This window comes from Alternaria novae-zelandiae (genome assembly GCF_023758075.1).
Source record: "Alternaria novae-zelandiae strain BMP 2774 chromosome Unknown scaffold_6, whole genome shotgun sequence".
NCBI classification, from domain to species: domain Eukaryota; kingdom Fungi; phylum Ascomycota; class Dothideomycetes; order Pleosporales; family Pleosporaceae; genus Alternaria; species Alternaria novae-zelandiae.
In genome coordinates this window covers 936,346-951,221 of record NW_026056966.1, presented here as the reverse complement: position 1 = coordinate 951,221, position 14,876 = coordinate 936,346, and the positions used below count along the sequence as shown (strand labels likewise).

Genomic DNA, 14,876 nt, shown 5'->3' with positions numbered 1-14,876 from the left:
CGTTCACGGGCTGGTGGGGGCGATGTTACCGAGAGTAAGGTTCTCATTTCCAGGGTCGTCCCGCCTCCGCCGCTCGGCCGGCACAGCCATCCCCGTTCCGAGCATCCTTCTGCTATCAGAGCGCATCACTGTTCGACTTTGATTCATCTCCTTTTCGGAATGAACGTTGTTGTGGCCTTGAAAGTGCTATAGGCTGCTGGTCGATGTAAACTTCATAGCGGCGACGGATTGCGAGACGCGACTTCCCCTGGACCACACTAGGCTGGATTAAGAATAGCCGATAGCCAGCCCGAGGTGCGCATTCCGTGCAGGATACGGCAAGGCTTCGCTCACAACATCGCCACAATCCCGCAGGATCCAACCGTCTTCTTGCAGGAGGCTTAGCATTGCGCCAATGATCGGACACGTACCTCAAATTAGATGCTTACAGCCAAGCGAGGTGCAGAAGAATGCGGCGCACTGGTATGCTGTTAAAGAGGCCCCCAAGTGAGAGGGCCCCGGCCCCCCAGACCTCCACGCGCCCTTGGGAACCAAACGCGCAGGTTATTGCTCACGAACGCGCTGCCAAGTGACCTAACTCGCACAATTGATTGCAGCCATCAGCAGCGATGAAGGTCACATGTCTTGTTTCCATTGCAGCTCTTGCAGCCGGTGTGGGAGCCCAAGCTAGCGACGCTGCTTTTGAGCCGCAAGACTTCAACATCACTGCGGCTCTCGAAAACCTCGGCGTCGACGTTTCGGCTCTGCCAGAACCTGCGAATGCACTCAGTGCCCGTGTCTCAGATGCGCAATGCTCACATGCTGTAAGTTTTGTCATAATATCACGAACCTAGGGTTGCGCAAGCTGACAGACTCTAGTGCACAGCGCTGACGATACTCTTCGGCACCGACAAGGTCTTGGCTGAAGGAGCAACCACATACAGCAACTTTACCGGGGGATACTGGTCTGCGCAACAAGGCTTAGTACGACCTTCTTGTGTGTTCAAACCCACGAAGACAATCGAGGTCTCAACATTGGTGCTTGCGGCTAGGTTGTACCAATGCCCCTTCGCCGTTAAAGGCGGTGGCCATGCTGCGTGGGCCGGTGCATCTAGTATCGAAGATGGAATCACTGTATCGCTTGAAAGCTTCAAGCAGGCTGTTGTTGCCTCCGATAAGCAGACGGTCGACATTGGTCCTGGACTCCGATGGATAGACGTCTACAATGCTGTTGAGAAAGACGGTCTGAGTGTCGCGGGAGGGCGTGTAAGTCTACGCATCTGCGCCAAATTTATGGTTCTGCCACTGATCATAGGACTAGATGGCCCCCGTTGGCGTGCCTGGCCTCATTCTCGGAGGCGGCATATCTCACTTTGCGAGCAAGCGCGGTTGGGCTTGTGATAACGTGGCGAGTTTCGAACTCGTCACAGCTTCTGGTATCGCGATCAACGTCAGCGCGACCACTTATCCCGACCTATACTGGGCACTGAGAGGAGGCGGCAACAATTTCGGGATCGTTACAAACTTCGAGCTTGACGCTTTCCCTCTTGGCCAGATGTGGGGAGGCCAGCGGGTGTACCTCGAAGATGCATACCCCGCGGTACTCGATGCGATCCATCAATTCACAGTCTCTGGTTCTGTCAAGGATGAAGATGCTGCCCAGATTGTTGTAAGTGCGCTGAGCCGAATCCTCATACACGGAAAACTAACATCTCTAGACTTTCGCAAGCGCGCCCGGGATCGGCAAGTTGGCTTTCGCCAACCTCCACTACGCGAAGCCTATTGCGAACGCGCCTGTCTTCTCGAGTTGGGGTAATATCACTGCCATCGATGATACGACTGGCCTTCGCCCGATGTCCGGCATGGCCGATCTCCTCAATCAGGGTGCTCCTGCTCTTGGTGCTTTCCAGACCTGGTGGGGCATTAGTCTGAAGATGGACAGATCACTGCTCGAGTTCATCGTCGATACGTTCTACACGCAAGAAGCCACCGTCGCCGACATCGAGAAGATCCTGCTCATCATGGCTATCCAGCCCATCACCGAAAGCGCGACCAAGGCCATGCAAAAGAACGGTGGGAATGCTCTAGGTATCGATCCAGCAAACGGCCCGTACTTCGTGCTCAACTTCAACGCTGCCTGGAACAACAAAGAAGACGAGCCCAAGTTTCACAGTGTGATTGCCAACATCATCAAACTTGTAAAAGCGGAAGCGAAGCGGAGGAAGCTGGACAACGACTTTGTGTATCTTAACTACGCATCCGAATACCAAGACCCCATCGGCAGCTACGGAGCGAAGAACAAGCAACGACTGATGAAGATATCCAAGAAGTACGATCCGAAACAGGTCTTCCAATACCTGCAACCGGGTGGCTTCAAGCTTGTCAAAGGCGCGCCGAACCCGAATACTCCGTACGTACCAGTTGCCATTGATCATGAGCTCTAAAACGAGTCGTTATTGACGCGTGGTAGTGGCTCTTAGTTGTCTTGCACTGCGCAGACGATGGACAGGGAAACCAAGCGGTAGCTGCCTTTATGTTTGAAGCGTGGGCAAAAGAACTGTAACAAAAGAATATCTGAGCACTCAAAACTTTGCTTTATCGTCTCTTCGCGTTCAAAACGTATGCGATCCAGTCCGTCTTCGAACTGACGATTAGTGTGGGATGCAGTGAAAGTACAATCTGTCACGTGACCGTCACATTCACGCCAGATCGACAGAAACCTTGACTGGTACAGCTGACTCTCAGATCCGTGCTGAGCAATCGATTTACTAGTGAGTGCTATCAAACGTACTCTGTTAGCGATCTGCAGCGCGGGGAACCTCCAAGGGTCGACTCAGACTCTTCTACCTTCACGACAGCCTACCTGCCAAGGCGCGTGGCCAGATCAGGACTAGCGTCTCTTTCAAGCGGCATCATCAACACCAGCACCTGCGCAGTCTCGATAAGCCGTCACTTTACCGATAGCTGTGTCCACGCTGGACTCGCGAATATGGCCCTTACGTTCCGTAAAATCATCCACTTCGTACTCCTCATCGCCATCCTACTCCACGAACCTACATTCAAGCTCTTCGTCAACCTGCTCGTCAACGCACACATTTTCTCGCGCATCACTCTCGACACCATATGTACCCTGGTCGATGCGCACTTCCCCACGGTCGCATCCGTCACCACCGCAATGTTTCACGATCTACGAGCATTCGTATCGCAGCGGTATGAGTGGGTGATATCAGGACTTGCGGCACTGAGATATAATGGGCTGGTACATCTGGCGAGCTGGGCAATCACTTGGCTGAAGGAGAGCCCGGGATGGTTGTGTGAGATGAATGAGTTCATTGTTGCTACCGGGGAGGGGGCGTTGTGGAGAGTTCAGGGCGATGATGATGGAAAGATGACGGAGGATTGGTTACTGGCAGCGGAGAGATTGACGGGACATTGTGCAAGGGTACGGTCTGAAAGCTGAACAGACTTCGACAAAGCTTTGTTTAATGCTTCGGCTTTATGCTTTGATGAGCAATGAGGGGCGCAAAGTGAGAACTTAGAATTGGATTGAGAGAGTTATCAACTAAGACATCTTTGACAGGATGCGACATTATTCCATCGATGGGAACATAGTGAAAAAATGCTCTTAAAAGAACCATTATCTATCGATGAATGGTGACAGGAAGGGGGTAGAATGAGGCAATCGAATTTGAAACAACATGAACAAAGGAAAGAATGGCGACATGACCGGAGAACGCCAAAGCGCGCATTATAACGCTAACCCGGTGCGAAGGTACCTCAATCGATACTACCCCAGGGTATAGGCGAGAGGCCTGGAAAAGATGCAGATGACCGTGTGGACGAAACATTACATGGAGTCGCGCCGGCGATTCTTGCGAGGGCCGTCTTCCGAATCGTCTCTCTTGCGCTTGGTGTCTGTGCCGTTTGTACGAGGCTGACCGGTTTCCGTGGGCCGCTGCGCAGGGCTACGGCCATTCGTAGCGCCTCGAAGACCCTGGACTGCTTGGTCCCCGGATGAAAGAGGCGGACGAGCTGAAGGTGGATGCGTGATGGTCTGTGGAGCGGGCTGTGATGCTGGCCCCGTCGCATCCTGCTGACGTCCTCTGTCACGGTAATTTGGCGGTGGTTGAGTCCGTAATCGATCAGACCGTCTAAATTCTGCGCGCGGGCCAGTGGGCGGATTGAAGTTCGGGTGAGCCGTCTGGGGCTGTGCTGGCTGCACAGGCGGTGGTGTAGGATTGGCGACTGTCGAGTTCGACGCGCTAGAGGGAGGAAATGGCCCGTACGGTTGAGTCGCTTGGAATGTTTGGGCCAAGGTTGACACTCCTATAATATCTTGCTGACTCCTCTGTTGCACCGCCCTCTGTACATCAGCGATATGAGCCCTTCCTATGAGGCGCATGATCCTGTCCGGCCGGAAGGTGACGATATTCTCGGTATCCATTGCAGAAAATGCCATCCAGTATGCGCTGGAAGAAACGCGAAGAGTCGGAAGTCCGGCTGTGTTTGAAGGCGGTGGTCGACCTTCCACATGGATCAAGAAATATCTCGACACCTCGCCCGATTTCTTAATCTTTTCTTGGAGCGTGTTGTTACAGCTGGTGATTCTGAATCCAGTCCGCCTCTCGCCAGTCCCACCAGTAACCACGATCCTGGTGGTCTTTGAGCTGTGGAGACCTCCCGATGAAGGCGTGGTCTTGCCGTCGCCTAAAAACGCGTCTCGGTTGCCGGTTGGGCCCATCTCATGAATTTCCCAGATGTCACCGACTTGTACAGAATTGGAGTCAATCAGATCTGTCTTTTCGTCTTCGCCCTCGTAAACGACGTTGAAACCTACTACTGGTTTATCACAGTCAGGCTTTTTGAAAAGAGCGAATTTGCTGGCAGCGATAACCTCTTCGATGTCGTCGAAATTCGGTGGGTCATTGTTGCGCAAAGACGGAGGTGGATGATGTCTAGCACGGTCGTGAGCTAGTTGGAGTGTGTGGTTCTCATCCGTGTTCACCACGCGATTGTTGAACTCATTAACACCTGCTGGGGGCGTCTCAGATGCCGCATCTTGGACCCGTGAAGAAGCAACATTCAGCGGGTAAGTTGATGCGCGCTCGCGTGAATCCCGCTCGTATCGATGGGTACCACGTGTGTATGCAGTATCGAGCTCGACGGAGAGATCAGACTGCGCGGCATCCGGAGAGTTCCGCTGATCAGTCTGTCTCCTCTGATTTGCGATCGGGGTAGGGTCTCGACGACCTCGATACTCCGGACTCGGGCGCCGCTGATCTTGTTCGCGCCTAAAACTCCGACCGCGTGGTATCGGAGATACAGACCGAGTATGGTCACGTTGCCTACGGTCCGGGGAATTGGATCGCTGTCGATTGTGCCGTCGATCGTACGTGGGGGTCCAGAGGTCAGGCCCTCCTCTAATATGACCGCGACCCTGACCCAAGTCCTGCCGGCGCCGACGGTCATCATTGGCACGATATCCTCGGTTGTCACGTTGACCTGGCCCTGTTTGTCGTTAGAAACGCAGCTATTAAGCAGTGTAGAACCTATCATACTTCGTTGATCCTCTCTCCTCGCCATGTTTGGTTTATGGAATTCTCCCCAACCCGAGGTTCCAGATTAGGTGATCAGCTTGGAGGGGGCGGGCTGGTGTGGCGGTTGCTGGGTCTTGGTTGAGAACCATGCAAGGGTGTAAATGCCCGGCGAAGATCCGTCACAGGTCGTATGGCGAGTGAACAGGCCATGGTTTCTTACTTTCATTAGGCTGGCGATCCGTGTAGAATTGAACGTGCGTGCTCGGACGTGGTCCTTATCTTGGCATAGGTAGGGAGTGAAAGCTCAACCCTCCCCTTGCTCTGCTATGTTGCGCTCGTCCAACGCTTCAAGACAACCCCGTTCTCGTCACCTACTGGAATATGCATAAATTTGTTTAGATTATGATGGAGAGACATGTCCCGACTGACTAATCGATGATGACACAATGTCGAGAACCTGAATTATCGTGTCTTTGAGGCGTCAAACATGAAAGGCTTTGTCTATCAAACGCCCTTGTGGCTTTGATCCAATCACTTCCACAGCCTGCTCACCTCCCGCCTTGGGTTTCATTAACAAACGTGTGAAAGTTGTCTGGTAGTCTGCACTCATGGTAGACCACACGCCCAGAATGTCTCGTCCCATCATACGGAAGAGCATCACCTACTTTTTGAAGAGACGGGGACCCGCACAAAATGGGGCCAGCCATCTTAACAAGCGAATGAAAGGCGACGAGAAGCAACCTCGACTTGACCGAGACGACAAGCACGATTTTCGGGACGAAACGGATCCACCTTCACACCGCGCGGAGCCTTTTCACAAGTCAGGCAAACCTCGTATAGTAGATGATGACCCACATCCTCTACTAGCAGGCGAGAACGAAGACTTGCCGCAACAAAACGCGCTTGTCTTGTTCGATAAAGGTATCCGATCGGAGCCGTCAGATGACAGCAGTGAGGGGGCGAGTGGGTTATGGTCTGTTCTTAGAGAGGGAGATGGTAATCTTTTCTGCCAGTGCGAGTTGGAGGGCTGCCAACGTTGCTATCCCGGCAATGACCACGCCGCTTATTGCGGCTTATCGTCCTGCAAGGATTGCGCAGATCTCGGTCCAGGATACGATGAATGGCACGTCTGTCAAACCGCGCCAAATACTCATATTTTCACGTCTGGGGTCTCCGTTTTGGCTCGGACCTTTGACGGAAAGAAGAACGTTCTGTGCCTCGTAGTCGCCCGTCGACTGCTTGAAGCGATACGGAACGCGGTTGTTGAAGGTCGTCGATATCGTAAAACCAAGAAGCGGATTGATGCGGAGCTGGATATCACGAACAAAGACGCGCAACCCGCTTGGCAAGACTACCAACGTGCGATCACAGATCTCAGGGACCTAAAGAAAGAATTGGGTTTTGCATATCTTCCACATTTCCAGGAGCGAGCACATCTGATAGACGCGAGAAAGAATGTCCGACGCGCACAACTCCGCTATCGAGCTATCAAAACCCGGGAACGGCGGCTGAAAAGCAGGCTCAAAGATGCAGAATACTTCTGGTGGACTAGCTTGTGGGATCTTGATCATTACAACCAAATAATCTTGGAAGAAGCTGGAGTTGTACAAGATGACGGAGAGAGGCACTGGCGGGCAAATGATTATCGGTACCACCACAGAATTCGCTCCCGATATTACGGGGACGATGACGTGTATAAAGGTGAAGATACCAATACCGAAAGCTCCTCTCGTGAACTGAACTACACCGGAGGATCAACGCAAAACGAAGCGGCTATATTCAGGAATGAATGGATGGAATATCTTGCTGGTTTCGAAGCGAGTCTCCACTATGCGAGACAGCAGTACGACGAGGCTCGAGGCAATCATGGGCCTTTACTGGCCTACTACTGCCACGACAACCCTGGCCGTGACCTAGAGGAACTGAAGGACGAATATGGCCCGCATTTTCTTCAGCGCACACGCGAACGTATAAAGGCGATTCAGGAAGCGGAAGAAGCATTGGAAAACGCAAGGGTGGAGGCCAAGGGAGCTGGAATCGACCTGTACGCCGAGAATGATCACGATCTGAGATGCGATGACAAGGTTCAGGAGTACTTGATCGCGCAAGACGTTGAAAAGTTGATAGCCAATGTCGACCGCGGAAAGATCACTCGATGGCTGGAAAACTTCCGGAGGTACGAACCATGGCCAGTACTGAAGCTGGACTCTGACGGCGGGTTCGGGTCAGAGACTACTTCCATAGCATCTGCATCATCGACGGGAAGCTCAGACTCAGCGGGAAGCCAATCATTTGATAGGATAGGCTTGAGCTCACCTCATCACAGCCGTAAGAGGAGCAAGTTGATGGTAGGCGACGTAAATCTAGATAGCATCAGCGTGTTCAATGATTATGACTACATACGGCGTCATATTGATAGTTGGGCGACCAAGAAGCGGGGTGGATATCTGTGATCTATAGTCAAGCAGCGATTAGGCGTTGTTTTTCGGGTCTGGACGATTTGGTGGACATCGCATGATACATCGAACCCCGATTTCTCGACGCCTCTAGTCAATTGAAGCCTCCTAAGCAATATCGTCGATACTGCCGTTAATGCTCGTGAATGGCTGAAGAGGGGTTTGAATGACCTCTCGCTGGAAATTTGAAGGGTGGCGGACAAATTGCAGCGGAAGTCGGAGTCGAGTACTGCGGAATGCAAGCTTGGGTCTGGGCCACCCAACATAATACTGGGCGATACTGTTCATGTCGTCTACTTGTGATGTTGTCAGGGTGAAGAGGTTGGGATGGCTGGACGCGCCTCAAGCAAAAGAATGATGACGGCATCGAGCTAAAGCCTTCGCCTGTGCTTTCGGCAAGCGCCGGAATCCCGAGTTCGGCACACGTTCCAAGCCTCACACCACATCTTACCACTTCAGCCTTGCACTCAGCCTGACGCTACTTGACATTCCAAATCGGTATCGGAGTCGTAGCTATGCACTCAGGGGATGTGTTTACCGCTCAATCCGCCAGCTGTGTTGCATACCCCGAGCTGACCTCGCATTGTCACAGCGTCAAGTGTCGCGTCAAGGCCCGAGTTGGCCAGCAGTTTGTATCTCCTTATGGTTTACTGGAAAAACTGTCAGCCTACGTAGTTGTGCATCTCCGGACGTCACAACAGATTTATTGAAAGAGGTTGGTCCTCTCAAGTAACGTACGCGCGATTGGACGGTCGCCCTTATGTCCGGCGCAAGGGAATTTATCGTTATCCAAACACCAGGTGTGGCTTCGCGACGCGATTGGCTGTGCGCGTCGAAATTACGGTGAGATCGCATCCCTGCAAAATCGCAGGACGCTCGCAGCATCGCTCGTAGGGCTGTGTGCTAGGGCTGACATAGAAACCTGACAATTGTTGGTGATACTGTTTCATCCGGGAGCTACGTCTGCCGTTTTTCCCTATCGAGACATCGGCTCGACGAGCGCGCAGCCATTACCGCTACTCCTGTCGACTCATTGTGAGCCTTGCTGAACGTTACAGCACCTATGCAGGCACTGTGCGCGCGTTAGTCAGCGTCGTTTCCAGCACTATGGACGCAATGAGACATGCCCGGCGGCTCGGAACCGAGATACCTGATGCATGTCCCATGCCCGCGGGGGAAAGTTGCCTATCAATGGAGAGTCGGCACACACCTCGGGCGCGCAGAGATACACAAACACCCACTGAAATCATTCTAGCCCGAACCCATCCTCGCGTGGATCCTAGTACGGCATAAATCTGTTCTCGAACCTCGCTGGTGTTGCGCCCGTGTCCATTGCCCTTCCTATAAACTGGACCGGGATGCAGAAGGACCCATAGGTGTAGGTATACAGCTCCAAAATTATCATCTCATAAGCTGAACACGCCGATGGAACGTTTCACATGTCTGGGTGCTACTCCTGTCAGTCTGCAAAGGAACGCTTGATCAGACCATCGCGAATGCCGCACGGTGATGGTATCAAGATGTGAGAGGCGTCATAGCACCACCACCATATGCAGGCAGATTCGGCGAACAAGTTGCTCACCTCCAAACTATCGCCAGATAACCGTTCACTAGTAATATGCTAAGTGTCTAATTTAGGTTGTTTAACTTATAATTTAATAGGTATTTTTAGTATAGTAGTAAAGATAGCTATACTATAAGTATAAATTTTATAATACTATAGTTACTTATTTTTAAAGTATAAAATTCTATATAAGTAGTACTTAAATTTTTTTATAATACTTTAAATATTATTTTTATTATAAAAAATATATAGCTAATTTATATACTTACTAATACTAGTAACTTTATATATAAAAAATATAAATTAGCTACTTTATTTTAAAACTTAGTTTAGTAGTAAAATAAAATACTTAAGTATATTACTACTTATTATAATACTAGTAAGCTTAACTAAAAAAAATACTAATATAAAATAAAAGCTTTAATTTATAAGTAAGCTAAAGCTAAGTTTTTTTTTATATATTTTATAGTAACTATACTAGTAAAAGTTTATATCTTTATAAAGTAAAAATATAAAGCTTTTACTTACTTTTATAACTTTATAATTAGTACTTTTAATACTAGTATAATAATTTTTTTAATTTACTTTTAACTAAAAGTACTAAGTAACTTTAGTTAAAAAAAGTATAATAATACTATAAAAAAATTTTTACTAAAATTATAACTAAAGCTATAAAAGTAAAAAATACTTTTTTATAATAAAAAATAATTAGTTTATAATAGTAGTAAAGATACTTTAGAACTAAATAAATAATTAGTATAATTCTAATACTTAATACCTCTGCAGCGTAATGCTAGACACTAGGGGCTAGTAATATAACAAGACAAGAAGTTGGTTAGGCTTCTACCCGTAGTCAGCTAGAATAGGCTAGCCGGCCGCCCCCAGGCTAATCTAGTTGCGCGAATTGGCCGTCTGAGCCGTTTCCAGAGAACGAGAGCCTCCCTACTGCGTCGCGTCCAACCCAACACTCTTACTCGTCGTCCGTCCTTGTCTGCAGCTGAAGACGCAGGCCAGTGCAGCTACAGCCGATCGCCGTTGTATCTGCCTCTCCGCTTGATGACGGCCGCGAGCATGGGTTCGGAAGCTCCGCGGCAAGCTGATTCGCAGCGGCATGGCGAGCGGGGGTCCTGCGGCAGCGCCGAGCAACGCCTCGTGTCTGACTGACCCACTTCTTTTCTTACAGGCTCTCGAAATACCACACCATACATGGCAGCTGTATGAATCTTCGTTGGGGGCTGAGAATTTCATCGTCATCCCAAATCATTTATTAACGACTGAGCCCCCAATGGACGCCGTACGCCCCAAGAAGCATAGCCAGCCCCTGAGCATTTGGGCCGCGGCACAGAATTGACAATGGCATCGAATGGTACTCACAACGACTTCATCAACATCACCACTCCACACTCTAGGGCGCCCAGCATGGTTCAAGAGACGCCTGCTCCTGCCCCACGGCCACGCTTGCCGGTCAGAAAACAAGCTCCTCAGAGGAACATCGACGAGTTCTGGAACAAATTTACGACCAAACACCCCGGTAAGATCTTTACAATCTTACCCGACAATCTGTATGCGAAACGTGCCGCCGCACATGCGCCGAGAGGTTCCATACCTGGGGTCAATGCGCTTGCATCCTACGAGGAGGCCAAGGAAGCCTGCACCAGAAAGGTCGCAAAGATCGTCAAAGAATGCCGACGACTGAACCAAAAGTATCGAGATCCACATTTCGATATAGAGGCCGACTTCAAACGGTCGCAGCTTATTCCAGACACTCCCGCCGACTGCTTGACTGGGCTCAATGAAGAGAACGCCGACTTTCATCCTTTGTCGGTCAAGAGAGTCGAGGTATGTATTACCACCCCACTATCGTCGCATGCCTAACTCGTCACAGGACACCTTCGATGAACCACGATTTTTCATCGAAGGCGCCACCGCGAACGATGTGCGACAGGGCAATGACGGTGACTGCTGGTTCATGTCGGCACTGGCGACGATCTCGAACAAGGAAGAATTGATACAGCGGGTGTGCGTTGCGCGCGATGAGCAGGTCGGCGTGTACGGATTTGTCTTCCACAGAGGTAAAGACATGACTATATAGTCGGGTAGCTCACAAGCTGACTTATCTCAGATGGCGAATGGATATCCGAGGTCATCGACGACAAGCTATATCTCATCAAGGAGGACTTTGACGAAGCAAAACTTGAGCGCTCCCACTGGTTGGAACTTCAGAACCGGAAAAGCCCCGAAGATGAATACCGGACTGTCATGCAAACCGGTTCCAGGGCCCTGTACTTCGCGCAATGCAGCGATCCCAATGAAACATGGCTGCCACTGCTGGAAAAGGCTTTTGCCAAAGCACACGGCGACTACAGTGCCATTAATGGCGGCTTTGTAGGCGAAGGTATCGAGGACCTGACTGGAGGTGTCACGTCTGAAATTTTTGCAACCGACATCTTGGATAAGGACAAGTTCTGGCACGAAGAGCTCATGAACGTCAATAAGACGTTTCTCTTCGGATGTGGCCAGATGGGCGGTATCTACGGCGCTCGCAAAGGTATCCAGGAGAAACATGCATACTCCGTCATGGAAGCACGCGAGATCGATGGCCAGCGCCTGCTGAAGCTTCGGAACCCCTGGGGCCGCACCGAGTGGACTGGTCGCTGGAGTGACGGTTCAGAAGAATGGACTCCAGAATGGATGAAGAAGCTCGACCACAAATTCGGGGACGACGGTGTCTTCTGGATCTCGTACAAGGACCTTCTGCGTACCTACCAGCATTTTGACCGTACACGACTGTTCGGTCCGGAATGGACGGTTTCTCAGCAGTGGACAAGTGTCAACGTTCCGTGGAGCGTCGACTACCTCGACACCAAGTTCAAGATACATCTCGCGAAGGGCGGCCCCGTAGTCATCGTGCTTAGCCAGCTTGATGATCGCTACTACCAAGGTCTGGAAGGTCAGTATGAGTTTAACCTACAGTTCCGGCTCCACAAAGACGACGAAGAAGAGTACATCGTTCGCAGCAACGGCACGTACTATATGACGCGCTCTGTCTCTACCGAGCTGGATCTTGAGCCTGGTAATTACACCGTCCTGCTCAAGATCAAAGCGACCAGAATTCCTGACAATCCGACACCTGATGAAGTCATTCGGATGACCTGTACCAAACGGCGCGAGAAACTGCTCTCGATCGGGCTGTCTTACGATCTCGCGCATGCCAAAGGACACTTCAGAGAGCAAGAAGAAGACAAGGCCAAACGTCACAAAGAGGAGAGAGTTGAGCGCAAGAAGGCCGAGATGAAGCAAGCTCATCAACGCCGTAAGAGATTACGCCAAAAGGCTGAGCTGCGTGACCTGAAGAAAACTGCGAAAGAGACGCGCAAACTCAATCGATCTGGCGACATGGCAGAAGTCGAGAGGAAGCTCGAAAGCCTGTCTGGTCTTGGAATAAATGTCGAGGAAGACAACCGCACTTCCGGCGACGAAGACGCTAAGCCTGTTCACCAAGCAGTCTCCAGGCACCATCGTGCATCGAGCCTTGACCCACTCCGTGAGCGCTCGGCTAGTCCAGGTGGCGGTTTTGGCGGCCGGAGCGGATACAACAAAGGCCGTGATGGCTACAATGCATCGCTTCCCGGAGCATTGCAGGGTCGTGGCGGCTACAACCGCGACAGCAATGGCTCTGCGATCTCTGAAGCTGCAATCCTTCAAGGACGTGGTGGATACCACCACAGTCCCCAACCTTCTTCTGCGACCCATAGTCAAGGCTTCCAAGGTCGCGGAGGCTACAATCAAAATATGCCTGGAGAGCTACAGGGTAGAGGAGGATACAACCAGAATATGCCTGGTGAGTTGCAAGGCAGAGGGGGGTACAACCAGAACATGCCAGGAGAACTCCAGGGTCGCGGAGGTTACAATCAAAACATGCCTGGGGAGCTTCAGGGTCGCGGTGGCTACAACACCGACCTTTCTGGCGCATACCAAGGTCGCGACGGATACAACGAAGGCCAGATGACGGATTCGCCTATCCCTACGCCATTGCCGACGCCTATGCCGACGCCACTGACTGATGAGTTTCGCCCTGGAACACCCGGTCAAAGGACATACAGTCCGCGTCCTGAGCACCGTCCATCAACTGGCGTTCGCCGGGCTACACTCACCCCCATCCCGGGTATCCGACCCGGTATTCAGGTCACTCGCGGACGAAGTGCTAGCGAGTACTCCCACCGCGCTCAGCACGGAATGCACTCGCCCGACGACATGTCCGACGACTCCTGGGATTCTGATCTCGATGGCCCCTGCTCGCTCGACTCAGATCTCTCCGACGATGAAGACAATATTCCGCGCATGTTCTCTGAACGCCAGCGCTATATTTGCTACAACAACACGCGCTACCCCTACGTCGAAGAGGAAGATGAATTCGAGCGCGACCCCTGGAACGCTGTGTGCATCGTCGGTCTCCGCGTCTTCAGCAGAGACAACACCGATGTCACCATCGAAGTGCAAAACAGTGAGGGCGAGACCAAGAAGAAGTCCGATGGCGATGATGCAAGTGTAGCAAGCATGGGTGCGAGCAGACGCAAGGAAAAGGAACTCGATGTTGATGATAGTGCGGCAGATGCGACGAGTCCGATGCGCAAGAGGAATACTGGTCTGGATGATGCGCTTGATTCTAGATTGAATCGGGCCGATGAAGCGGAGCTCGTGAGCCAAATTGGCACGGCGCCGGCAGGTGTAGAGAGGAGTCGCCAGGGGACATTGAGCTGAGCGAAATGGGAGCGTGTTATCGAGGTTCGATCAAGATGAGAACGTACTATTTGGAGTTTGGTTGCTTTCAGATTGATAACGCTTTGGCTAGACTTTTGTTGTTGATATGTCGATGATGGGTATGGAGTTTAGAAGTCACGTGGCGTTGGATAGCGCAGCAATTTGATCCGCAGTGTTTTGACTGCAAATGTACATGCTCTTCGTGGCTTCCATTTACCTAGCATGATACCCGACATGCGCGTGCATACCATTTCCTTGCGCGCGCTTTCTCGATGGATTCGTGGCACGAGTGAAAGGGGTCGGTGATGTCATAGCGCGAGGCTTAGCAGCATCAGCCGCAGCCTCACTGCGGCCTTCGCGCTTTCCTCATCCGCGACGAATCATCCCACCATCCATCAATGCGCAGCTCGTACATGTTCACCATCTGTTATTTCACGTCGGCTGCTAATATCCCACTGCCGGATGCCTTTGTGTCGTCCTCGACCAGGATGGCTTCGTTAATGTTTGCGACGCCTTCCCCTCCAGCAGCTGAATCACTTCAGGACGTTATTGGCTTAGCTATCATACCCGCTCAAGGCG

At 51.3% G+C, this 14,876-nt stretch overlaps 4 protein-coding genes across 4 annotated transcripts; 3 read left to right on the top strand and 1 right to left on the bottom strand.

Annotated features, from left to right (window-relative positions):
• Positions 1–608: 608 nt before the first annotated feature.
• J4E88_003840 (uncharacterized protein) lies at positions 609–2,423 on the top strand (the record flags this gene model as incomplete). Its single annotated transcript, XM_049397488.1, has 4 exons — positions 609–803; positions 859–1,245; positions 1,301–1,648; positions 1,698–2,423. The coding sequence occupies 4 exons, from the start codon at positions 609–611 to the stop codon at positions 2,421–2,423; spliced, it is 1,656 nt and encodes a 551-aa protein (XP_049256876.1).
• Positions 2,424–5,061: 2,638 nt separating this feature from the next.
• On the bottom strand, positions 5,062–5,562 carry J4E88_003839 (uncharacterized protein; the record flags this gene model as incomplete). The annotated part of the gene is made up of 1 exon (XM_049397487.1): positions 5,062–5,562. One exon carries the CDS (start codon positions 5,560–5,562, stop codon positions 5,062–5,064), a length of 501 nt encoding a protein of 166 aa, XP_049256875.1.
• Positions 5,563–7,202: 1,640 nt separating this feature from the next.
• Positions 7,203–7,812, top strand: J4E88_003838 (uncharacterized protein; the record flags this gene model as incomplete). Its single annotated transcript, XM_049397486.1, is given in 3 exon segments — positions 7,203–7,209; positions 7,224–7,692; positions 7,746–7,812. 3 exon segments carry the CDS (start codon positions 7,203–7,205, stop codon positions 7,810–7,812), a joined length of 543 nt encoding a protein of 180 aa, XP_049256874.1.
• A 3,077-nt stretch (positions 7,813–10,889) lies between these two features.
• J4E88_003837 (uncharacterized protein) lies at positions 10,890–14,297 on the top strand (the record flags this gene model as incomplete). Its single annotated transcript, XM_049397485.1, has 4 exons — positions 10,890–11,375; positions 11,422–11,608; positions 11,659–13,377; positions 13,420–14,297. 4 exons carry the CDS (start codon positions 10,890–10,892, stop codon positions 14,295–14,297), a joined length of 3,270 nt encoding a protein of 1,089 aa, XP_049256873.1.
• Positions 14,298–14,876: the final 579 nt, after the last annotated feature.